We start from the raw sequence: 10,797 nt of genomic DNA on the forward strand, positions 1-10,797 counted from the left end.
CAACTGTCACAGGATTGCTGTCAAATAAAACAACATAACCTAACTTCTAGTTTATAATTAAATTATATTAATAATTTCATATAATAAATTTTTAACAGAAATAAAATTAATATTATAAAAATGTCATTATTTATAAATTCCATATTACGTAGTGCAGGCCATAATAATTTTCGGATTTTTAATCTCTGTAGGTTATTTCATGTTACTCAAGGTGAGATAATGCGGCGAAGTATTAAAAGTTTATTTATTACTTTTTGGATGTCTTTTTGGATCATTATCATATTTTTTTTATTTCAATTTTAAAAGGTTTTAAAATATTTGCAGTTGATCAACTTTATTCCCCTGCTGCACTTGGGATAGATGGTTATCTACAAACAAGAAGACGGATCAAGGATCAATTTGAAAATTTCTCAGACAAGTTCAGAACTAAAATGAATGGTTTTATTTCTGATCCTAAAAGCATGATTTTCACAGAGGATTTGAAAAATATGGTGCACATGGCCGAACCCTTTGATTTGGAGTTGCTGTTGAATATGATTAAAAAGTTAGAAATGAACTTTTTTTCTCTTTCTTAGAAATTTGAAACATTTGTTATGATTAAACATTTAGGTGTTCATTGTCATTATCTTTGTTTTTACTAAGAAGGAGCAGATTCAAGCTTTGCCTGTTTAATATTTTTTTTATTCCCACTGTTATAATATATAATATGCTTTATATGTGATATCATTAGATTATCTAAGGGTATCTACTGATTCACCATATAGGCCTCGCCATAGAATAGGCCACCCCTTCCTTTACTGTGGGTGTCATAAGAGGTGATTAAGGGAGGGCAAGAAATGGGCAGCAGCATCCCTTTTAAAACATCACCAAAAGTTTAACTGCAGTTGCTAACCTGCCTGCCAAATGTGGCAACTACTGGCAAAACCCTCAAATTATGGGGGCGGACTATGTTCAGCAGTGGACAACTAATGGCTGATTTAGTATAGTATGGTATTCACTGATTGATTATCTACAATATGATTTTCATACCCTCCACATATACTATATATATTTTTGTTATAAGTAGCATGAAATTTTATATTGTTGAATAAAAATAATGTATTCATTACTATTCTGTTTTTAGATTTAACTCTCAATCATCAGAATTTAGGTTCGGGTCATTCATATTTGGACCAGTAGTGATGAGAATGTTTCATTTTTTGGATGCACCAAAAGAGGCATTGAAGGTAAGATGAGATTTATGTATTTGTATATTAATAGAGCCATAAAGCCCTAGGTTCCATTTATAACATTGGTTCAAGAGAATCTGTTCAGGACTGTTTAGTCAAATATCCTCACAGTTGCCTCTCAATATATTTATGAAAATATAAGGAAAAATTTAAAACCTTTTATTGAATTAACCAATCATACATTACTTTTACTAATTTGTCAATTAAAAAAGTTTTGTAATTTTTTCTTAGGAAATTGTGTAAAGTTTTATAATAAATGCCCAAAATCTATCCTGGACCTATGCAAAAGATGTTATAAAAATAATCTTTCTTAAAAGGCACATAGATAACTATATTAATGATAAAAATGCTTGGCCAAAGTAAACTGAAACTGAATTTTTATGGAGTTGCTGCAATTTCAATAATTAGTAATGCTTTTTATTGACATAAATTTATGAATTATTTGTATAAGCAACATTTTAATTTTGTAATAATATACTGATTGTTTACATTCTATTTGGTATCAATACTTTTAATATATTTATATATTCTTTATTGCACTTGTAAATTACATTGTTAATGCATTTATAAATATTGTGAGCCAGGGTGGACTTATCTCTGACAGAGATCTCTTCCAGTCAACCCAATGCAGTTAGAAAACATGTTGTTAGTGGGCGGCTGAAGTGCTACAACTATTAATATTTAGTGTACATAAATAAATATACAGTTAATATAATAAATATACAGTTAATATAATATAATATATAATCACATATTTAAGAGCAAGTCATGTTCACTATAATGTCTGTACTAGTGGTGGTGTGGTAGTTCAAGTCATTGGGCTCCTGTTTATATTTTTTAATATAGTCCATGCTAGTAAAGGATATCTGTTTAATTTGTAAATTTTAAGTTTAACAGCAGATACTACTAGTAAGTAAGTGTTTAATGTTATGTCAGTATTTGATGCTCACAGATGTAATTATTTCCAGTGCTTCGAGGACCCTATTAATAAAGGATTCTTTGATCAGCTAATATCATACCATATTCTGCTTGACCTTCTGTATAACCATGAAATGTACGATGAAATGTACAGAGTATTTGAGGTGGTGAAAGAAAAACAAATTAACATGACTAAATTCCCTAAGTATCCAGTTACACTGATTTTAGCTGCTTGCTACAAACAAGTAAGTGTATTTGTATTAGGTATTTATTTGTAATATTGATAATAAGTTTTATGTTTGTTTATATTTTAGAAAAAATCAAGCAGTAAAATATAAATACAATATCACAATCATCAGAGGGAGACTTTGTTCAAAAGTAGTTTTCTTGAGCATCTCTATCCTATTCGTATTTCTACTGTGAAGCAGTTGTGTTTGCATGGCTGTGTTTCGGTTTGAAGGGTGGGGATATGTCAGTGAATTTACAGGGTACAGAGGAATAACAACCTAGTCCTCAAGAATGGCAGTGCATGGCAGGTATCATGGGCAAAACATGTTATGTCCATGGTACTGCTCATGTCTATAGGTGACGGTTACTACTTTCCACCAGGTAGGGTGTCAGCTTGTTTGCCATTCTAAGTTGCATAAAAAAAACAATAAATATTATCCCATGCTTTTTCAAAATCTGTTTTCGTAATTTTTAATTCCCAACCCAAAAAAAGGAATGTTTTAAGTTTGACATGCCTGTGTGTCTGTCTGTGGCATCATAGCTCCTAAACAAATGGACTGAATATAATGTGGTTTTTTTGTTTGAATTATGTGATCGAGATGGTTCTTAGCTACAATTTATAAAGATCTGTTTTAAGTATGTCAGCTTTTTTAATAGGTTTGTTTGTGTTTCTTTTGAATATTTATATGAAATGTAATAAAATATAATTTATAAACAACAATGTATATCAGCAGCAGTTTGTATCAGGGTTATTTTAGATTTGTAATAAGTTTAAAACTGTTCAATCATTTAGATGTAATCATTATTAAGAAAACCTGATAATTTAAACAAAACAAACCTAAAAATTATACAAATTTATTAATTTATGATACAAATAATATATGTATGGTATTAGTATTTATGCAATATATTTTATATAAAGTAGCATACATACATATTTTCTGTGTGTAATGATCATAGAACATATGTTTGTAATTTATTATTAAATTTGTTTTAGAATACCCCACAGAGTTTGGAATATGCATCAAAATTATGGTCTGAAATGACAAAAATGGGCACCGCTCCATTGAGAAGAGCTTGTACATTTTTTGCAGGTATGTTTTCATTATATTTGAACAGAGATAAGAAATTTCTATATTAGTTCTCAAACTCCGATCATTATTTAGTTCACTCACATGTTGTAACCCATGTTTGACCTCTAAACAAAGTATTTTCAGACAAATTAATAGATCACTGCTTAGATGCCTCGTTCAGAGGTAAAACACGTTTCACTATATGTGCTTAGACTGAATCATCATCATCATTTCAGCCATTATCTGTCCACTGCTGGAAATAAGCCTCCCTCATAGACTGCCATAAAGAACGGTCCTGAGCCACCTGCATCCACTGACCCCCTGCAATGCATTTCAAGTCGTCACTCCATCTAGTGGGGGGTCGTCTTTTACTGTTTTTACCAGCATGCGGTCGTCACTCAAGAACCTTTCTTCCCCAATGGTTGTCGGTTCTTTGAGCTGACCCGAAGGATAAGCAAGCTGAAATGACCAGCCCATTGCCACTTCAGCTTGCTTATCCTTCGGGCTGTGTTGGTTACTTTGGTTCTTTTGCGGATATCCTTGTTTCGGATTCTTTTATGCAAAGAAACTCCAAGCATAGACCTTTCCATAGCTTGTTCAGTAAATATGATAACATTTAACTTTCTTATTCATTGTTTTTCAGGTTTAGCATTAAAACAAGGGGCACCACATATAGCATTGGAGTCAATATCCACACAAAAACAACATTATGTTACCATTAGGAATATCAAGGTAATATTGCAGAAGAGAGTTTATACCACAGTGGGCAGCGGGGTCAATTTGGAGGCACCATTTCTCTAAACCTCTCTCTCAATATTTGAATTCAATAGTTTCATGAAATTACTATTTTATTCACCATCATAAACTAAATTAATAATAATTTTATCCTAAATCTTAGAAATTTATTTCATATTGGTTTTTAGGACAAAGATTTTTTTTGTGATATCCAATTGAAATTAAAATTTCAGACATAAATTTAAAGAAATCAGGCCCCAAAATGTCACTCCATCTAGTGGAGGGTCGTCCTACAGTGTGTTTGCCCGTTTGCTGTTGCCTGTTAATATTCAAACATAATTAAAAAACTACATATTTTCAATTAAAGTTTAAGAAAGTGTTCTTATTACAAATTGAAATAATAGTCAATGGTCTGATTATTGGTTTGCTATAAGAACGCTTTTTAAATTTCAATCTCATTCGAAAAAAAATTATATAACTAAATATAATTTCATTTAGATTAAAATTATCTACAAATACCATAATGCCATAAAATAAGTTTGACATAAACTATATGGTTTATGTGAGATTTGTTCTATAATATTAAATTAATATTATATTTTTAAAAAAAATTATGTATAAAATATAAAATACAATATAGTTTAATGTAATGGAGTATGATATGAAAGATATATATAAAAAGAGTCATAGTCGTTCTTGCGCACAGTTTTTATTTTATAATTTTTTGTCCTATAGGCAATGGCATTAGCAGACATGGGTAGACTTGAAGATGCCCTGCCCGTGCTAAGAACTGTTTTAGATATTGATATCCCAGAAGAGAAAGACAAACATACTTTCTTTGAAGAAACTGTAAGTAATATTTGGTATAATAGTATCGACAGGAGACGGCTATATGGACGTATTTTTTTTAATGGATGATAATGGAATGGTAACCCCGCCTGCGCTAATAGCATATGCTGGCAGAGCAGAGCAAGGATGATAGGTAAGAATAAAAACATACACCTGGAAATTAGCACGATGATTTCTAGGGGGGACCATGTGGAGGTCGGACTTGTAGTCCGTATTACTAACAATCCCTTTCTCCCTACAGACGTATGTCGACCAAATAGGCGACGTGCTGAACAAGGGTCAAATTAATATTATTTGAAATAACCATTACAATAGAAATGAGCTATATGGGCTGAGTCAATTTGCTTTTCCCTTTAGGATAAATAAAATAATAAAAAGGACCCGTAATCGGCGAGCGTGTATGAAAAGATGAATGTGGAGGAAGCGAAAGAGGTCTGTTTGAATTGGGGCATTTGGCATTCCATTGTTTCTGCCTATCCCAATGTGAGACAGGCGTGTTAGTTATATATGTAGGCAGTTATATATACATATCTATGTATAACAAATATTTGCTTTTGGTGAACATATATTCCATTTAAAATTTTATACGTATTTGTATTTTCATATACATATATATTTTATTTATTTCGTAACAGATTACAAAGGTCCGTAACGCTGTTGAAAAATCAAGTAATAAAGACATACGAAAAGAGTTTGACGATATTGTGACTGCGTTAAATGACAGAAGACTTATAGATAATCAGGTAAGATTTCTGTTTTGTAACTACTATCATCTTTTTACCTTATCCCAATTATGGAGTTGGCGTAATATGCTTTTATTCATATAAGGTTCCTGATGTCAACTCTCTTTGGGAATTTTAATTATAATAAATTAAAATTAATAAAAAAAATCGTTAATGATTAATGACATAACAAGTGTTAGAGTACATACATACGTAAAATCGTAGTCAAGTTGATTTATGGTAGCAGTTTAATTTTTCTCGCAATTGAAATTATCCAGTATTTAAAAATTACCTTGTTTCCAAATTCTTCTTAATCTTAAATTAAGGTGGTTGGTCAAGCGCCATCTAGTAATTTTAGTGAAAACAAAATTTGACAAGAAATACTAGATGGCGCTGGAAGCGAGACTTGTTGTGGATTATTTTGAAATTAAAGATAATTTGAAATAAAATTTCTAAATTGGCGAGAGTTTTTTTATTATTTAGAATGTAAAATGTCATATAATACACGATTTTTTCCTGAATGAATTATAATCCACATAATCGTAATGTTTCTTGTTAATGTGTTTTTTTTTATAAAGTTGTACAATACAAGAGAATAAATACAAAAATTATTATAAGTTAATATTCTATCGGTAAAAAAGAAATATAACCATTCCCCAATTTAGAAATTTTGCTTAAAATTACCTTTAATAATAAAATAACCAACAAAATTCACAAATCTCGATACTAGCACCATCTAGTATTTCGTGTCCAATTTTGTTGAGATAGATGCTCTTTATTGTTTTCCCCAAAAGTTTACAATAGTAAAATTATTATAGATACAAACATTAAACAATATTTAGTGATCAATCACCTTAACAAAAGTAATATAAAGTTCCTATGGGTATTAGCTTATTTAATATTTTTTTTTAGGGAGGGCTGGCCCCTTATAATGACATATTATATGCTTTCAGACATTTGCACATAGTTAATAGCGCTTGCATTCAGGGGTGGGTATCAGACGACTTCGTCCTATGTCCAGGGTCGGACTGAGCCGTAAGGGTCCGAAAGGCTGACTACAAGCCTGGGGTCCGAGACTAGATGATGGTAGTTGCACCATTTGGTAGCGGCACCGCAGGCCCCGCAAGTCAGGCCTATAGGGGCCCACGTAGAATGGGGATCGGCTGGCAAATGCCACCGCGACTATATCGCCAGTCCGACGTTGCCTATGTCTATAGTGGCGACTATGTTTAATTTGTTTTTATCATTTTCATGTTTTAGTTCACAAACGTTAGCATTTTTTTGTGTTTCTCTTCAGACGTTAGAACAACTGCTGAATACAGAGATTACTGTCAAGAAACAACGAGACGCGCCGCCTTTTCAGCAGAAACGGCTGCCTTTTCAGCAACGTCACAAGAAACGCAATAATAATCTAGCGTAGTTTATGTGTAATTTATTAGAACATAAACAGTCTTACCACAAAAATAATAATAGGGTTTCTCCAAAATAGGCGTAATAAGGTTTATTAAGGCGGTAACGCGCGTTTGACATTCTTGGTGTTACAGTCGTCTATAGGTTACGGTAACTTTGTTTACCACCAGACATCAGACGGGTCGTACGCTTGTTTACCACCATAGTAGTATAAAAAACAATTAGAACCCTATCTAAATAAATAGAAATATAATATGTGACTAGTCCATTGCCACTTTAGCTTGCTTATCCTTAGTCTGTGTATTAGTTGTTTATTTATAATTTTATCTGCCAAAGTCTATAGATATAATAAAATTTATTACTTTACTCACCTTTAATAAGACAGACTTTCCTTTGTTTAGACATAAACAGATGTTTTTTTTATTAATTGATGATAATGGTATGGTAACCCTACCTGCGCTAACGGTATACACTGGCGAGACACCAGTGAGGAATGTTAGATGACAATTAAGCAGTCAGTAATTCCACCGTGACGAATGTGATAAATCAATTATGATTGAATCCATGGCGATCCACTAGGAGGTCGACCTGGCAGAATATATTATTAGCGATTGGGCTACTGATCTAAGGATCAGTAAGTGTATCTATATAGCAATAATTTGCTAACAAACCCTTTTCTACCCTTTAAACAAACGTTAGACATGCTTTTGTAGTAAGTCGTCTAAATATATATTGAACACTTGTTAGTTGCAGTTTAGATTTTTTGTGGTAAGGCGGCTTATATTTAGTTTAAGTATTTGTGCGTATGATTTTTAAATTTGTGTCATAAAGTTAACTCTCATGTTACAACTCAATTCATACATACATATTGTACATAATGTATTATTTGTCAATTCATTTGTTCTTTATATCAATGGAAAACAAGTATAAATATTTTCCTCTATATTTAGAAAAACCTAAACGTCTTAAACATTTATTCTGTTTTTCTATTTTCTATATTTAGTTCGTTTACGTAGTAAACAATATTGGCATGTTTTTTCTTATATAATAAATAGTGGTACTAAATAAAAAAACAAATAGCTAAATTAATAAGGATTTTAGTGAACAAGTTATGTATCATCATCACTTCAGTTATCAGCTTTAACTGTTTACAGCTGAACATAGGCCTTTCTTAAAAGGGAGATTTTGCCAATAGTTGTCTTGCTTGCCAGACGGATTGGCAACCGCAGTTACGCTTTAGAGACGTTTTAAGAAGGACGCCCATCCCTGGATCATTAAATTCTTTTAGTCGTCTCTTACGCCCACGGGAAAGGAAGGAGTGACCCATTCTATGCCGGGACCACGTTGCACAAATTATGTATAAACATATATTACAATTTTTTTGTGTTTAATTTTTAAATGACTAAATTTGATAAAAAAACATGTTAATATTTTTTACTTATTTTCTCAAAGTATCGAAAACAGATTAATGTTTAACTATTAAGTCGTTGATTTTTTTCTTTCGAGATAAATTTTGAAATATGAAATTGACAGTAATAATCGAAATCAGTTTCGAAGGAGATTTTAGTTTTTATAGACGATTCAGTTTAAGTGTTTTACGTCTTAGAAATTATTGTTAATTTATGAGATACCATAGTTTTTTGTTATTTTTAAATTTCAAAATCATCTGTGTTATGCAAAATTATATGTCACTATATACAAACTGATAAATGCTTTTTATTGAATCCTGTCTTAACAATATTAAATATATTAAGTTATGAAGATTTTTTTTTTTTTTACACAATAACCGGTTTAGATGTGTAGGATAGAGATTGTTAGTAATGGGGTTTAACATCCTCATTGCTAGCAATATCGTTTGTTTTTTTTTAATGAGTGATAATGGTATGATAACCCCGCCTGCGTTATAGATATACACTGGCGAGGCACCAGCGAGATATGACAGATGAGGAAGGAAGTAGGTTAGTTAGCCCATCCTGACAAATTTAATTAGAATTAACCACTATGGTTTCCAGGGGGAACCACGTGGAGGTCGACAGGATATATTGCTAGTAATGGGGTTATTTGACCCCATTACTAACAATCCCTTTTCCCCCTAATATACTCTGTTAGGTCGACTTCCATATGGTTACTCCTGATAATCATTAGATTAACCCTTAAAAGCCGGGGGGAAAGGGGTTGTAAGCAATGGAGTTTGACAGCCCCATTGCTATTAATATACCCTATCAGGTCGACCTTCACGTGGTTCCCCCTGGAAACCATCGTGAACAATTCTTGCTGAATTCGTCACGATGAGTTAACTGGCCTGCTTCATCCTCACCTATCATCTTTCACTGGTGCCTCGCCGATGTATACCGATAGCGCGGTTACCATTCCATTATCACCCATAAAAAAACCCTTAAAAGCCTGATTTTTTAAATCAAATAAATAAAATATATAAGTGTACCCTTTACTGTTCACTAATGGGGAAAAATAGTAAAAAAATCAAAACGATATTTTTATAAATTTATTTTGAAAAAAAAAAAAACATTTGGTAACATGTAAACAGCCAAATATTAAAATAAAATCGATTGTAGGCGCCCAATGCGATTTATAACCCCAGTATCAAATTTGAAACTTCAGGTATTTAAGGGTTAATTCTTATGGAATTCGTCTCAATGGTTGAGCAGACCTGCTTTTATCCTTACCTATCATCTCTTACTGGTGTTTCGCCAGTGAATATCGATAGCGCAGGCGGGGTTACTATTCCATTTTCACTGAATAAAAAATACCGACTTAAAACTTAAACTATAAGAGGTTTGATACAGTAGTACTACACTACTCTAAAATGGTTTAAATCCATTAGATTAGTTTGTTAAATGTTGTAAATTGTATCTGTCCAGATATTTGCATTGGAATCGATTTGCAAAGCTCGTGTAAGCCTTACAAATGTTTGGGGCGTGAGCCCTTTTATTATCGCCAGCGAGATTGATGTATTCAGACAACAGGTGAAAAGTAATCAAGCCTTCCTTTTAAAGTTTAGTTGATTTCTGATCCGTTTTTATATTCAGCATATTTTAGTAACTAATTTCAATAGAATAAATTTAATACGCTTTTAGCTTATACTGATTTTTACCTGGTACGATTTTAACATAGGAGTAAATCGATTGCAAAATAATAATAAAATCGGTAAAGAATAACATCCATACTCATATATAAAGATTACATACCTTATGAAGTACCTATTTGAATAGGGTTTTTTTTATGGGTGAAAATGGTATGGTAACTCCGCCTGCGCTAACGGGATACGCTGGCGGTGTACCAGTGAAGGGTGATAGATGAGAATGAAAACAGGCCAGTTAGCCCATCATGATGAATTTCATCAGGAATTAACCATGATAGTTTCCAGGGAGAACCGCGAGGAGGTCGACCTGGTTGGGTATATTGCTAGCAATAGGATTCTCAGTCTCCATTACTAACAATCCCTTTCTCCCCTATTTGAATAGGGTATTCACTATATATATAATATATGACGCTCTACTCTAAAAATCGTGTAAATACCTTCTTTCTGAGGGACAGAACAATATTTGTATTCTATATTAGCTTTTACCTACGACTTCGTCCTTGTGACCGGGTTATGTTTACGGGATAAAAAGT

The 10,797-nt window shown here is 32.3% G+C and overlaps 1 protein-coding gene across 1 annotated transcript; it reads left to right on the forward strand.

Moving 5' to 3' along the window:
• Nucleotides 1–8,888, forward strand: LOC113521674 (pentatricopeptide repeat-containing protein 2, mitochondrial-like). Its single transcript, XM_026907289.3, has 9 exons — nt 1–211; nt 325–544; nt 1,124–1,226; nt 2,198–2,392; nt 3,373–3,469; nt 4,092–4,180; nt 4,919–5,032; nt 5,668–5,775; nt 7,052–8,888. The coding sequence occupies exons 1-9, from the start codon at nt 121–123 to the stop codon at nt 7,172–7,174; spliced, it is 1,140 nt and encodes a 379-aa protein (XP_026763090.2). The 5' UTR covers nt 1–120; the 3' UTR covers nt 7,175–8,888.
• Nucleotides 8,889–10,797: the final 1,909 nt, after the last annotated feature.

This window comes from Galleria mellonella, unplaced genomic scaffold (genome assembly GCF_026898425.1).
Source record: "Galleria mellonella isolate WM207_F2 unplaced genomic scaffold, CSIRO_AGI_GalMel_v1 utg63, whole genome shotgun sequence".
Classification (NCBI taxonomy): domain Eukaryota; kingdom Metazoa; phylum Arthropoda; class Insecta; order Lepidoptera; family Pyralidae; genus Galleria; species Galleria mellonella.

What these genes read in the sequence shown, in the direction of transcription:
- LOC113521674 (XM_026907289.3), top strand. Translation starts at nt 121, where the DNA reads ATGTCATTATTTATAAATTCCATATTACGTAGTGCAGGCCATAATAAT. An exon ending in CACCAAAAGAGGCATTGAAG is followed by an intron (nt 1,227 to 2,197) that starts GTAAGATGAGAT and finishes AATTATTTCCAG; the next exon opens with TGCTTCGAGGACCCTATTAA. An exon ending in ATACTTTCTTTGAAGAAACT is followed by an intron (nt 5,033 to 5,667) that starts GTAAGTAATATT and finishes ATTTCGTAACAG; the next exon opens with ATTACAAAGGTCCGTAACGC.